Raw genomic sequence first — 15,959 nt, forward strand, 5'->3', positions numbered from 1 at the left:
AGTGTTTATTCCTTGAACGGAATGTGTAGTCTACCTTTAATGACTCTTAGACGATCCAATTCTGCTCTTGTTGCTGCACTAATGATTCAAGACTTAGCACTGATGAAACCATAAGAAAACCATGAAATATTGTGGATAGTAAGAAAGGGCAGTTATGCCCATGAGAAAATGGTTTCTCTTTTGTGGTATTTTGGGGTTCTTTTGTGGTGGGTTTTTTTTTCCTCCCCCTGTTCTGGAGTATCACAGAAGAAAGCACTAACAACACGTTCCTTCTTCAGTGATGTCGTTAGGACAGCCCTGAGGTTTCCTTTCCCCTCTCAACATGTTTGCTAGAACAGATTAACAAGATTTCTTTAAAGTTTATTGTGCTAAGAAAAGTATTTTTGAACCTCTGAAGGATCCAGCTGTGACAGATAGTAAACTCCAGGCTTTCTCCAAGCAAGGTACCAAGATTCAAATAGGCAGGCTTAACAACTGACCTTTTTTGTTGTTTTGGCTAATGTAGGTGTTTCTCTTTGTGAATGTTGGTGCTAAGTGCTTTTCAGAAGGCTTCTTGTTCCTATATCCATTGAGGCAGCGAGGCATTTCAGATCATAAAGGAGCAATTTGAAGTGCAAACTCTGCATGGTAGGAAAAGAGGACTTTGTGTGCAGGGCCCTCAGCTCCTTTTAAGGATCACCAATGTGCGGTAGGCTGCTGATATTTCACATCTATCACATACCTACTTTATTATACGCTGTTGCAGTAAGCCAACTACCCCAGCCAATCCTGGGATTAGTGTTTTCATTCAGACCAGGACTGCACTTTTGGAGTAGTCCCTCTAAGTCACCCTTACATACAGCTCTTTGATTTGCACCACAAAGCAGTTTTAGGCTTAGAAAACTAGATTCCTTTTGGATTACTAAACTGGAGGGTGCCCTTTGGGAGTGCACCTAAAGTGCCAGATACTGAGACCATGGGACCAGGTGGCAGCTAGGCCAGACAGAACCCATCCTGAAATGTGTACAGTGCAAGTGTCCGGCCCTTGCCACCAACAGTTTCACTCTACACATTCGGTCCGGCATTGTAAACATAGCCTCTGTAAAATACAATCAAATGTCTACAGATTTGATTGTAAACCCTGGATCTCACTGAGACTGCATGCTGCAATAAGTAGCTACAAATAGGAAATAATATTTTTTAACTCTGGATTGCTTTGTTGATGTATTTTGGGTCATATAATTTAAAGACAGTTGCACAGTCTTCTGTATACTGGTAACACAATAAAATGGTCTCCTGCTTTCCTGTGCATTGTGCCAAATAGAGTTAGTGTATTATATTACTCTCTCTAGAGTGACTATATTGTCTTAGATTGGAAGTTGCAGTCATTAGTTGGCTTCTGAACAGGATCAGATGCCAAAGCTAATCTGAGTTCTCTAGCAAAGTGTGCAACAGAGTGAAAAATTTCACTACAGCCACTACTGCAAAATCCCTGATGGTATACTTCCATCTGTCTGATTCTTGGGAAGCAAAGCATCCGCTACAATGGGTCACTTGGCTGTGTACGCTGGAACAGTCGGATCTAAGCTGAGGCATAGTTTGGGTCCATTCAAAATGTGTGTGCATTGTCCATGGGTTATTTCACATCAAAAGAAATCTAACAGAAAAAGAACAAGTCAAGTTGTCAGCACATATGTATTGTGAAAATGCATTCAGGGTAAATAAGCCCAGTCTTCTCTGTGACTTTGTTTTGGGCAGTGAGATTTATCAGCTCGTTCAGGCTTTGCAGAGATACTGTGGCCAATATGTGGATGGGACTTCTTTTCACAGCAGAGCTGGCTGATTTTCTAAATTCCCAGAAAATAAATGAACGATGGGCACTGCACTTTTAAGCCAAACACTTTATTTCTTCCCTTTCTCTTGCAAAAATGTTCTGAGAAGCTAGAGGCTCACTCATTCCTCAGGCTGAATATCCCTCTGTTGTGTACAACCAAAGACAGGCTCTTCATGCATAATGAGCAATTTAAGGAATGCTAGATGAGATGCTAGCTCAGATCATCTGGCTCAAGGACATGGAGCCAGGAGGAGTCAGGTCCAGTGGAGGAGCCTGCTCTCAGGAATTAAAATCCAATGTCTCAGTTACATGACGGGTGCTCACCAGCAAGCTCTCCCCACTGGCAGTCAGTAATGCTCAGGACCAACAGAAATGGGCCTGCAACCCCTCTTCACAGTCTTCCTTTATAGCACATACCCACATTTGCTGGTGGTTGGGCTGGTGAGAAGAGGGGTTTGGAGTCTTGGGCATGTGGTTTGCTTGGGTGTGGTAAAGCAGCCCCCAGCAGAGATAGGACAAGCACCTCAGGGTCACCCTGGCAGATTTTAATGAAGCACCATTGACCTTTTTTGCTGGCTTTGTCAGCAGAAACATTGCTGGGAATCCAGGCTCTGAGGCACAGATCTCGGTGGGTTCCCTTTGGCTCTCCCGGTGGGCAGCAGAGCTGGCCTCCACCCAAGAATATGCCATGAACCTTTCCTTTCTTCTGTGTAGGCGCTGCAGCAGCTGGTGCAAGGGGGAGGGAAAAGCCACATAAATTGTCACACTTCATAACGTTTTGTCTTGGTTGTAAGATCCTGCCTGTCGAACACCAGGTCGCCCCAGCCTCAGCTGATGCTTTAGACCACAGGGCTTGCTCTTCAGTGGCCAGTTGTAGCCGACCTGTCAGTAAGCTGTCAAAATATTAATAATTTAGCACCACTCATTTTCAGAATGGAAGTTTTAGCAGCAAAAAAATTGAATTTCCAGCCCTGGTCGTGACAGCTCTGAAATTGGTTTAATGCAGGAGAGATCTTTCCAGCATTAGGAAAGATAGGGAGAGTGTTGGAGATTGTGTGTTTCCACGAAGTCTCGTGGTTTGAATTTAAGAGTCAAAGCAAAGAGGCTATCTCAGTACATCAGCAGCTTATGGTTGTAATAGGCCTGGTGAGCTCCTTGGCGCGTCCTCTTATCTTCTGCCCACGTGACGTGTTACTTCAGAAAATGAACTACACAGAAAATTGGGCGAAGGCCATTTTCTTTCTCTGGACCTACACCCCATGCAGGGCTGTACGGTCCGGTAAGGACAAGCACTTTTTTGTCTGCGTGCTAGAACATCGTCCCACCGAGATTCTGCCTTGTGAGGACTGGGACTGGCTCTCAGTCCCCTTCTCCCTGACATTGTAATAACGCATTATTTCATTTATGTCAGAAAGGGAGGGAGTTTGCCTAAGAAACTGAACTGGAACCCAGGGGAAATAAGTTTCTCTACTAGCTCTGACACCTCTTGTTTTATGGAACACTCAGCAAGCTGACTGGTCTGTCAGTGCTCAGCATCTCAGCACAAAAATGTAGAAGAGACCTTCCCTGTACTCCTGTCGTGGTGAGGGCATTTTCACTCAAGACCCAAAGCATTTGCACTCTGGTTTGAGCCTTTGAGGATAACTTTAATATAAATAATAGAATGATAAATTTAATATTGACTGCTAATTTTCCACTATGGGGTTTCTTTTGACTATCAGAAGAAAACAGTGTCATGTTTATAAATGCATAATCATTATTTTAGTTTATACATTGATATTGTGATCAACCCTAATAAAAATAGCCATATCACAAAAGTAACCAATGGCCACAAATAAATTTATTGTGCCCTGTGCTCAGGCTCAAATTGATGCCAAGAAACTCTCTTTGGCCCCATAGAGAGATCACAGGTTTAAAGCATCCCATCTGGCCGTGTTTCTAGGGTTCTGACATTATTATTTTTCTTCATAGTTATTTCAGGCTTTAGCAGATGAGGCAATATGATGCTAATTTAGGAAATCTGTTTTTCTTGTATGCAACTAAGATATCTTCATCTTGGCCCATCTTGTCTCATGATCATTATCTCTGAATGCAGAGATGTATTTCTGGATACCATCTTGGAGTAAGCAGAGTTGATAACATTGCTACCGATTTCAGGCACATTGTCAGAAAAACAGAATGTAGAGAAGACAATGGATGAGTTGGGATTCCCAGGTTAGAAATTATCCTGGGGTTTCACCGGATCCCCAGGCTGCCAGGAATGCGATACCAAGGCCAATGCTGTCAGAACCTTCCCCCGCTACCCTTCATAGGAAGCAGTTGCTTTCCTAGAAGAGTGATGCTGAACTGGATGGGCCAAGTGCCATATGCTGAGATCACTACTCTAGTTCATAACAGCTCCACATTTTAAAAGACTTTAAAATTCCAGCTTGCAGTGAGATCCAAAATAAAAAAAAAAAAAAAAATCAGTCAAAATCCAAATATACCTTATATTTTAAAAAGAAAGGATTAAAATTTTCTTCTGTCCAATCATGGATTTGAATTTGGGGTCCGTCATTAAGAAAAAGTAAAGAAAAGGACAAAATATGACTTGCTCTGTGTGCCACATCAGTGAGCTGCTCGAAGTGCAGGCTTCCCTGGATAACGCTGTACACAGAGCTGTGCAGTCATTGGTACCCAAATCTTACTCCCGGATCGTGTTCTCTCCCTCAGCCTACCCAGGCTCTCTAGGGAGGTGTGGAAGTGAGCAGCCTGGCTTGAAGAGTCATCCCAAGTTATGTTCCTGTCAGCACTCATTAAGCTGAAAGCTGCGTTCCTATCAGGATTGCATGAGCAGCTCACCAAAGGCCCATGCAGTGCATTTGGGCATTTTTATCTTTATGAAATACTCCATAAAAATGCACCTGCACGGTGGACAGGCCAAGAGCTGAAAGCAGAACACAGTACTGAGGTATGGTGGGATGGACAGGTCCGAATTTGGATCCCCAAAATTCATTAGATTCATCTTCTTTGTAGCCAAATGTGAGACTGTAGCTTGCGTGGATCTATACGAGCTCATTTTGGTCTAGGTAACCAGTTAGTTGGGGCAGGATGGAGCTCAGCATCTCTTGCAGAACCTGCCACGGGTTTGGGTCAACACTGTGCTGTGTGCCCGGGCAGATGTCCTTGCTGCTGCAGGGTTACCTTGGGCACATCCATGCTGCAGTCATACCTTTGTCTCCAGCATTCACAAACTTCCTCTGTGGTGATGCGAATAATTTAATTAGCCCTTGAACGTGAAAGGTGCTTTAGGACAGCTTGTGTCCACATATAAAGATCTGAAGCTGAATTACAGAGGCTTGTCCAGCACTTGATTTTTTTGCCTGTCTAGGAATACTGGGTCAGCTCTCAAGACTTAGCAGACCTGCACTCCACCTCTAGCTTGGGTGTTTTAAAGTGAAGCTGACAAATACATACCTTGAGTACAGAGAGTTCCCACAAAAGTGAGGGCAGATAGCCTTCTAGTTATATTTTTCAGAGGCAGTAAGTTAGATTAGCTTGCTAATGCTGCTTCTCAGCTTGCAGAGCTGGGGACCAGACCTGCATGGGTGGTGATTTTTTTTGAAAATGTGCTCCCTCCAGCCCACAGATGGTTCTGGCCGAGTCTGAATACTTGCAGATACCATATTGTCTCATCAAGTGAATTTCTGCTCTGCAGCGGGGCTGTACACTCCCATGTAGCAGCTTGTTATTTTAAAACATATCTGCTCTCTCCTGTTTCTAAAAGGCCACTGAAAAGACTTGTCACCAATCTCTTATGAAGCTAGAAGGGGGAGGAAAAGTGGAGTGTGAACAGTAGAATATCACCTGCCATCTGGACAAAGATGCGATGAAATTTAAAGTTTGGATGCACATTTGCGGGTTTTGATCACATGCCAAGAGAGAGCACAGCTACAATTATTTTAAAGCGTTTCCAGACAGGCACAACCCTAGGTCATGGAAGAAGCTACAGTGAAGCAGGAGGACACTGAACTCCGTCAGGCTGTACACAAGGCGTCATTGCCTGCGGGAGTGCTGCTGTGGTCTGCCTAGGGCTCGCCCTGTGAACAGCACCTACATGGTTAAAGACCTGTCCTGGGAATAAGAGCATTCCAGGATCCGGTGCTGTGGTATGAGGTTTGTGGTCACAAATGCTCAGATACTCCAAGTCATGTTTAGTTTCTGAACTTTCACAGGTTTAAACGGGAGTTGGGCATTTGCATTTCATCTAGGAGCCCAGATGTCTTTGAGAATCTGGTGCCTTTGTTTATCCACGCAGGTCTACGTGCCTTGATACTGGTGCTGAACTCGGTGCTGTTGGCATCAGAGGGGTGTTGATTAAACCCTGCCCTGGCTGAGGTCAGTGAGGAATGTGGAAGGGTCTTTACTGGGTAAAGAGCACCATAAAGCAGATGCTCTTCTGCAATGCCGTCCTTTCCCCTGGGATGGAGCAGCACTTCTGCAGACGTAATGAACACGATCCAGTCGCTCCATGGTCTGCCTCCGCAACCACAATGAAATGTTGTTGCTGATATTTATGATTCCTGCTTAATATCTTTTAAATGACTGGATGAGCTCTAAGTATTAACACTAACATCAGTAAGTATCCCGAGCCAGATTCTGTGGGAGGGAAGCCTTGCCGTGCCATAGACTTTGGGGCAGCTTAGTGCTTTTATCCCTCTCAGTAATTGTGCAGAGCATAAAAGAGAAACCCGTAAGTGCTGTAAACAAAGGAAAATGGTTACTCTGGGAGTGTGTTAGTTAGATGTTTCAACACTCATAATTAACATCCCTTTCCTAAACTGTGGTACAAAGTACCTGCAGAATGGGCTTTTTGTTTTATTGTGCTAGTTTCAGTGACTAAATTTATTAAGTCATTAGGTTTGCATGTGAATGTGTATATTTGCTATTCTCCTTTGGGTTATAATAAAAGAGGATCTTTACATGTACAAAAAAAAAAAAAAAAAGCTATCTTTATTTATCTGACAATTTTGAGAATGTTTGTATTGCTTACCATTTCCCTACAAACAAGTGGCCCAGTCCGGGGCGATGCGAGGATCAGCTGAGTTTGAATACAACAAACGGTGACAGTCATCTTCAAGCTTCCTGGCTGCCCCTGAGTGTTGCATGTGGAAACCTGTCACCAATTCTGCCATGGTCTGAGGACATTAGGGGCTTCTGTGCCAGCCAGAGGTTGGACTAAATGAACAAGGAAGCAGATCACTCACCTTCTGTGATCAGAACCCAGGAGCACCATGCTGTTGCTTACAGGGCACCCTTTCTTTGCATCTGCTGGCTGAGGGTGCTCAGGGTGCCGGTGGTGCTTCCAGCCTGGCATGGGCAGGGGCTGGCACTGCTCTCGTTTGCTCGGAGCACCACCAGGGCTATCCGCTGCCCTGGCAGCGCTGTGACTGCACCAAGGCAGTGACACCATTGGACTGGCATTTTTTGAAGGAGCCAAGACATCTGAAGGTGGCAGTGCATTCCCCGAATACCCTGCAGCCTCCCTTCACAGGTCTGGCAGGGATGCTTCCCCACTGTCTGTGGAGCTTCTCCAGCTTTACAGAAGTGCAAAGGAGAGTCCAGTCAAACTTACTGTGTTCAAGGCCAAGAGGCTGGGTTAGATTTACCTGACCAGGGCAGGGGAAAGCTAAGGTAGGTTAGAAGAAAAATACCTGTCCTCTCCCGGATCGCCCCCAGCCTATGCTGGGGCACAGTCTTTATGTAACTATTTATAAATATAAATTTTTATATATATATATAAAAAATTATATTAACATAAAATTCTAAAAAATTATTTATAAATATAAAGAAATTAAAGACTGTTCTGGAGGGGCAGATAGGGCCAGATATTCCCAACACCTCCCTGAAGGACTGGACTGGCCCAAGTGATACAGAGATTAACTTGTGCCTGGCAGTCCCATCCACATTTCCATCTACAGATGGCAGGAGACTTTACTGGGATCAAGGATAAGTGAAGCATCTTGTTTTTCTGAACCAGAAATGGTTTTTGGGGCCATTTGTGGTACCTTGTACCCTCTGTGAGCAGGTCTGACATGCTGAATCCCCAAATGGCAGTTACATCGATACAACTGCCTTTGATTCAGTGTCATTGAATGTGGTCTCCCTAATTTTCTGTGTGGTAGTTACCATTTTTTTTCTAGACTGTGCAATTTCCAATAGAACTAGACTTAGCATAAACAAGACCTATGTTTGTTTTTCAAAGCAAATCTAATTACTCATCTTACTGGAATTGCCTTTTGTTTAAGGGATTGGATTGAGATACAGAAAATAAGTTGCAGGCAGATGCTAATCAGTTTGCATGTAAATTACTAACATTTCATGCACGTTTTTAGTTTAACAATTAGAAAAAATTGCCTTTTCAAACTTCTTTCAGTAATATCCATAGACATTGGACAAAATACCTCAGGCTCTAAATCTCCAAATAGTAAACAAATAAATGTACTTATTTACTTTGTATGCAAAAATAATTTAGTCAGAGGCACATATTTCACATGAAGATAAAACCAGGCAGATTTCCTTTTTTTTTTGCTCCAGATCACAAGCCTACTCTTTAATGAGGAGAACTGGTGGGTTTTCTGAGTGAGCTGAGTTCATGACGGTGTTGACAGGGAACCAAGAGCGCTGTGGAGTTTGCAGAAAATTTCTTTCTTTGTTTAAAGACTTAAAAAAGACTGGTGATTAAAAGATGGAGCCGTCTGTCCTCTCACTGTCTTGTATCTGGTCATGCTATTTCTGTCAAGGAGAGGGCTGGGAAAATAATTGAGTGGGGTTCATTATAAGCCAGTTTCAAAAGGTCCCTGCACCAGCTGAGAGAGTGAAGATGCTCCTGACTCCAGGGCTTAACCACGCCATTACCTCTGGAGGAGCATGTCCTTATGTCCTGTCAGAAGCATATGGCAGGGACAGCCTGAGGATCCCTTTGCTGGTTTTACTGACTCTGTGTCTATGGGGTGAAGAGAAAGTATTGGACCCCAGGGCTGCCATCTAGCATATTTCATCAACACTGAATTAATCTTAAAACCAAAATCAAACAAAACCAAAAAGCTTGCATGCCCCGGAGGTCTGGCCAATAGATCAGTAATTTTCCAAAAGTACCTTCAGTTATTTCAGATTTCAATGTGTGCAGCAGTGGCTGCTATGAGCTGCTTTATTACTGAGAAGCCTGTTACGCTCATCTGCACTTCCCTTTCTTCCCAGCTCTTCTCAGCCCAAGAGAACTGAAACAGCAGTTCCCACCTGGTTCAAAATAATTGCCACAATTAACTTTGACAGTTAAAGCATGTAGAGAGGTTCTACCATTAATATCCCAATAGCCTTTTGTTATTGGTAGCCTTGAAGCATTCAGCAAAAGGCACGTGCAGAAACTAAGTGACAAGATGTAGCTGAAGGCTTGGTGTTGACCACCAAGAAGATATCAACGGAGAAGAACATAAGGGTTTGCATGTTAAACAGATTCAGAGGACACTCCAAATATCCCCAGGCAGTGCTGGGGAGCGTGGCCTGTGGCTTCTTTGTCTGTCCCATCTCCTTTCTGGTCAGCTGGTTTTTCCTTCTCCATCCTCTTGCTCATTGTGTCACATCTGCACATAGTAGTGCCCGTACCAAAGATTTCTGGTGCTCAAAACCGTGAAGACCCTGCGGTGTGTCGGTTTGGTGGTAGGATGAATGGCTTCCCAGCGTGTGTTTGTCCCTACGTGGTACAGTGGGTCACTAGCTGATGCTGTGATATACAGAAGAAAAAGGTTGATAATAATGAATAAAAATGGTATTATTTAATCAGAACTTAGCTGTCGAATCCGTGGGGTTTCTAATCTGCCGAATGGACAGAGCTGGGCTGTGTCTTGGTGGCGTTGCCATGGTTGGTGTCCTGAAGTGCTATTTCAACTGAATTGTGGGGGATGAGGGGGAATCAACCACCCAACTCAAAAGAACAATGGGACAGTTTTGTTTGCTTGGAAATCACTATTTTTTTCTTTCTTTTTTAAAAAAATCTTCATTAGGTTGATGTCTTTAAATACATTTGCTTTAAAATAATGTACTCATTTTGCTGCTTTATTGGTACAAGTAGATATACAATACGGCATCTGCTTTTATGAACAACTACTGCATGTTGTAAAATTGTATACTGCCGTAATTTTAAGATAGCTGTTTCTCTGAAAACTTGATTTTCAATAACGTTTAAATAAAATCTGGATATTTTTTTTCTTTCTGAAACAACATTTTCAAAATGCGTTAGTTTTTGTATTTCTTCTTTATTGAAAATAAAAAAATAGTCTTTGTTCTGTGCTGAAATTACAGCAGACATTGAAAATCCAGATATCTCACACATGGTAGATTCCACGCTTTGGTCAAGTTGGTAGCAATCCTTCACAGCCTACCAACTTCTCAGTCCCCTAAAGGGAATTTTCTTTATAAGTTTTTATTGATGGGATAACAAGGGCATGGGATGGGGGATTGAGTTACCCAGTTTGGGTTCAGAGATGCTCTCCATCATGGGGCCTGGCGCCAAGGAGAGCCCCTGAGCCAGCGGGTCGCAGGCAGCCGAGGCAAAGCACCTGGCTCCCGGTGACTGCCTCTGCTGAGGCAGGACAAAGCCTGGAGGTAAAGAGCAGATTTAAGGAGTGCTTAAACACTGATCTTTTGGGAAGCTACTTCAAACACTGTTCTATAGTGCTCTAAGTCATCTAAATCTCTCTTAACTTGTTTCACTCTCTTCTTAAAATATTTATTTCTCTGGCAAGGAAGACTCCCTCAGATAGGGCAAAATAACCTGTTGGGCTGAGGGTGGTTTTATCTGTGCACTAATGATTGATGCAAACTTCACATGCGCAGCACTGCTTCACACTTTCTGCTGTGCTTTATCTTCTGTGGCTTCAAGCCTGCCTGGCTCTGTAGGTCTGTTGCACGCTGGATTTATTGTCAGACCAGCACCACTTTATATAACCCCCAGAGCACTTGGGAACACACACCTGAGTGTTGCTGAATGTTCAAAACATTCACTCATAAATGAAGTCTGCAGGAAATATGTGGCATTGCTTCGGATGCTTTGCTGAGCTGTTGGTCATGGGTTTTCCATTAGCAAGGTTGGAGAACCTTGGAGAAGTCCCAAAGACTTCTGAGTGGCAAGGGCTTGGGAGAGAGCATTGCTTGCTTGTAATGGCACCTGCCTTCACTCGCAGCACTCTGAGATACCTCCTCTGAGTCCTACAAGAAGGGATTTTGTTGTTAAAACAGTTTTTCTTCAGAAAAGAGTTTTAAAGAACCCAATGGGAGCATTTGTTTGGCCAAGATGAATTTTTGCTGAAAATCAAAGTCTGGGGAAAAAAACCAACACAACAACCACCATGTCTTTCTCAGTGAAGGTTTGGGAGCCTACTGCCACAGAGTCCCCTGGCCAGCCAGCTCTTTAAAATAGGTTTAATCTTTACCTGTTGTTAAAATCTTGAAAAGTACTGGGACGTTAGAAGTCTGTAGGGAGTGTAGTTTCCCCCCTGAGACTTCATGCAAAGCCAGCGCAAGTGGCAAAGGCACAGCCACCCCCACAGCCGGCACAGGCTCAGGGGATGTCTTGGACAGACCCATGTGTCCTCCATTCCTGAGCAGCTGTGGAATCAGTTCTCGGTATCTGAAGAAATGCTTGTGTCAGAAATCTTTAAAATTACTTCTTTCTCTTTACTGAAAGATTTCCAGGCTTTGTGCCAGCATTTCCTGTGGTCGCTTTTCAATACAAATAGTTTACTTGCTTTGGTACTCCCTTTTCTCTGAATCCATTTGAATGCCCCTGACAAACTGCCTTTTACCTGTAAGAATTTGAAGCCTCCTCAATATTTTAGACAACAACTATTGCACATTTCTTGCCCATCACAGGGGAGGTAAGAGCAAAACCAGGAGAAGGCGTTGGGAGCAGCAGATGAGCAGCAAGGCTGTGTCTGCTTCTCATCTCTCTTGGTTTTTTATTTTGCTTAGTGTTTCAGTCTAAATCCTGGCAAATTCCTGACTTTTCCTGCACATTTTTCAAGCCCGTTCACTGTAGGCTGTTATGCAAACCACAGCTCTGCCGGGGAAGGAGAGCCTTCCCTTTCAGTGGGGAGTTCTCTAGATGTCTGTTGTCGCTGGGAGCTGGTATTGCTGATGCCTGTTGTTTTCTATTGTTAAACTAACCGCAGTGTGTGACCGTCGTGTATCGCTCAGTGGTGCCTGATTTACGAGATCAGTGATTAATTCCTTCCATTGCTTTTTCTTCTTTCTCTGTCACTGCAGGATGTTTTCACACCAGAGTGCAAATTTAAGGAGTCTGTCTTTGAAAACTACTACGTTATTTATTCTTCCACGCTGTATCGGCAGCAAGAATCCGGACGAGCGTGGTTCCTGGGACTCAATAAAGAAGGTCAAATTATGAAGGGAAACCGAGTGAAAAAAACCAAACCCTCATCACATTTTGTACCCAAGCCCATTGAAGGTATGGAATCTGCATGCTCCTTCCGACAGTGGGGTATGGGGAGGGGGAGTTTGCGTCTTCTGTTTTGGGGCTTCTGAGCCGCACGACCAGAAAGCAAGGACAGTATTTGTAACATTTCAGCAAGGTGCTGGGCTGCACTGTTAGCATTTCATCTGCTTTCCTTCCTATATAATAAGCTTTGAGCATCATCCCGAAGGGGTTTGTCAGCTTTGGTGTGCTAAAGGATGAATTTAAAAGCCCAGCAACATGAGGAGTTGCTGGGAAAGGAAAGCAGCCCTCGAGCGGCCAGCAGATCAAAAGGCGTCTGATCCAGCAGTGACCGTAATGTTGTGTTCTCTGTGACTCTTTTCCCAGCATCATTCAGTGTGTTTCCAGTCCTATGTAGAGCCAGTAGAGGTAGGATTTATCTCACCCAATTTTAGACTTTGACACTCTTGTTTATGGTACCAGAAGAGAAATCAGTCCGACCAGCACAGCTGTGGATGTACTTCATATGTTTACCCTAAGATGACTTAAATCTGTTTTTTCTCATATGTAAAGACATCCTAGTTAGTCACTGGGGGGTAGAGAAACCTTATCATAAGTGTCCAAAGTTAGATGAGATGCTGTCATGCCATATGTCTTCATCACAGCATGAGGCTTCAGTGGAAGTCACAGAGTTGAAGTTTTTCCCTCCGGCTGTTGACAGCACGCTACTGAAGTGTGCACAGGCTTGTGCCAGGGCATTTTGCTTTTTATGGGCTGGCCCCTGATAAATGGAGAGATGTAGTGTGGTGAGCCTAGTACTTAACGGGTACTAACTTGATTTGGGAAACAAGGAGACCTCTTTTCTGTTGCTTGGGAAAAGCACTGCTTTTCAATCCCCAAACTAGGCACACCTTTTTGACCCCACCTTGGACCTGCCAGTAGCCGCCTCAGGGACCACAGCATCCTAGGGTTGGCCGCAGCTGCGTGGCTCTGTGCCCCTCTCACTACCCTCGTGTTGTCTATGGGGACAGGGTTGGGTGTGTGGAGAGAAGGAATGAACTGGTGCTTTCCTGACAGGTACCACTCGCAAGTGGTGAATGCCACAGCTAAGTCCATGCACTAACAGCTGCTCTAACCGCTTCCCCACTAAGGTGCAGGGGCAGAAAAGTGTGGGTGTGGGTGAGAAAGGCCAGTTCAGGAAGGCAGGCTGAAATCACCTGTTGGACCACTGAGGCAAAGTGCAATGAGGGAAATTCAACGCAGCGTTCCCAGGGTATCTGTGGCCTTTGCACAGGAGATGGAGATGGTGGAAAAGCAGAGAATGGCCTGGAGCTGCTTGTCCTGTGCTTGTTTTCAACAGCTTTTCTGCAGCCAGAAGCCTTTTCTAGTTTATCTGAGACATTAGTGGGATTGGTGCCCTAAGCCCTCATTGAGTTTTGCTAAGGGCAAGGCATGGCGTCAGTCACCAGCTTCTCTTCTGTCTCCTCCTCTCCTGCCTTGGCTGGGAAGAGAGTCTTTTGAAGGTGCTAGCTTTTACAGCTGGGTTTCCAGCTCCTTCTGGTATTTCTTTGCTGCCTGGCTGGGTGTTGGCACTCATCAGTGGGGTTCCTTTGAATCCAGGCTTCTTCTTTGATGTGTTGTGTGTGTCGTTTGCTGAATGGCTCCGTAATAGTCTTCTGCATGCATTAAACTAGCCATTCCTGTGGCTTTCCTTGTGGAAAGACATGCCTTAATAGGGGTGCCTGACCCACAGTGGAGTTCTCATTGCAGCAAATGCCACTCTGGGTTTCATTTTGAAACACCCAGCCCAGCCCGAGAGCTTCCCTTTCCTGCAGTTGCATCCTCCCACACTTGCTTCAATCACAGCTGTCACATAACCTCCCGAGCGAGTGAGCGCTTTGGAAGTTGGCAGCCAAATTAAGGGCTCCTCCACTCCTTCCCTCCTCCACATGCTTTGCAGTCAGCCTCTGTGAGTGCTGCTGCATCAAAGAGCTGGCAGTCTCCCAAGCCAAGGCACGTGTCAGCTTCCCAAAGCATTCAGCTGTCTGGGACTGTGACTCCAGATGGAGGACTCTGTTCCCAAGCCTAAGATTCATTGTAGGTAGCAGAGGCTGGTGGGGAGGGTTGGAGTAAAACGCGCTCAGCTCCACGTGACTTCTCTGTGCTGCAGCCATCAAAGTCTCCGCAAGCAGAGATGTTACAGAAAAGGGGCAATTCCCACCCTGTTTTAACAGCTTCTTTCTCTTTGTCATGTCTCTAAGGAAGTATTGAAGGCGCTCCCCCGCTATATTTCCATGCCCCTTCTGCTGAATGCTGTGGCATGCCACAGCATGTAGGCTTTGCTGCTTATTCGGGCCAATATTTTACAGCTTCTGTCTGTGGTAACGCACTCAGGTTTCATTTTGCTCCAGCACCACCACCAGCATTAGCCCTGATGGCTGACACAGTAATGTATGCAAGGAGGATCTGATCCCCTGGGAAGGGGAGGTGTTACATACATTGCTAGGAATCACTTCACCCACCACTTCAATGGCAATTATCTCTGAGATGAAACTTCCCAGTTGTTTGCCATGTGCAGAAAAATTATGCAGCAGCTTAGTGAAGAGAACGTTCGCAGGGAAGGGAAACACAAAAAAGCCCAGACTGCTGCCAGAGTTTATTTGGCTCCCACTGCTTCGTACTGTTTTCTGAATTCAGAAGTCCTCTCCTCAAAGTTGCAAATGGGCAGTAAGCTAATAAATAAATATAAAATACCTTTCCAGATAATTTCCAATGACTACATATGCGTTCATGTGCATCTATATACCCAGTGGTATCTGTGCATGTATGTGTGTTATTTATGGCTTTTAGCAGCTACAGCTTTATGCTGTGCTAATCCCGCAGAGTGTTTGGCTCCTGTAGGTTGTCAGGATGCTGGAGGTGTTCTGTGCAGAAGTCGCTAGATACCAACTGGAAATGTTTTGGGTTTGGGTTGGTAGGAGGGGTTTTTTTGATGTAGTATAGGTAGGATTTGTTTGGTTTTAGAAATAGCATTAAGCTTAATCAATATGAAAGCACAAAGAACTTGTAAAGTAATAACAGAGGAAACGTTAAGTTCCTCTCCCGTCTGTGCGCAAGCAAAGCCAAGGCAAACAGCCTGGCAGGCAGCAGTTGATGTACTGTGTGGTGCCAGCTTTGGTTAAAAACACACATACGCAACACATTTCTTTTGATATTTTTATTTCTTTTCACTGATCGTTCAAGCTAAATGAGCCCTTAAAGTGCAGACATATAGATTGAACCAGACTGCATAAGAAATTAGCTTCAGTATAATCGTCACTTGGAGACCAGACAATCTTTTAAAGCAATTTCAGGCTCTTTAAGTATCTGTAGTGATTAGTGCTGGACAAACACTACCATCCATAGTGCCTCTTGTTCTTTCAAACATATCTCAAACAATGGGAGACTTTTCCAGTCCCTTAAGTGAGAATTCTATCAGATGCTTATTGTGCTCTGTTATTTATATTTCCTTCTCCTTGAAGACATCATTTCCAGATTGCTCTCCCAAAAGAGCTACATTTCATCTCTCACCTGGCCCAAGCCAGAATGCTTTTGGGGTGACAAACCTGGCCACAAAAAGCAGAAGACAATTCTTCCTCCATCTGAGTCAGCAGAGCTGCCCCTAACTTCAAACTCATG

General features: G+C 44.4%; 1 protein-coding gene across 5 annotated transcripts in view; it reads left to right on the forward strand.

The window, feature by feature from the left end:
* The window catches only part of FGF12 (fibroblast growth factor 12), a 227,726-nt gene that overhangs the window by 206,691 nt on the left and 5,076 nt on the right, over positions 1 to 15,959 (forward strand). For all 5 annotated transcript variants that reach the window (XM_055817468.1, XM_055817469.1, XM_055817470.1 and 2 more), the window contains one exon: positions 12,116 to 12,314. In XM_055817468.1, the coding sequence (XP_055673443.1) occupies positions 12,116 to 12,314 (199 nt within the window). The remainder of the gene's footprint in view (positions 1 to 12,115; positions 12,315 to 15,959) is intronic.

The sequence above is a fragment of the Falco peregrinus genome, chromosome 12 (genome assembly GCF_023634155.1).
Source record: "Falco peregrinus isolate bFalPer1 chromosome 12, bFalPer1.pri, whole genome shotgun sequence".
Taxonomy (NCBI): Eukaryota; Metazoa; Chordata; class Aves; order Falconiformes; family Falconidae; genus Falco; species Falco peregrinus.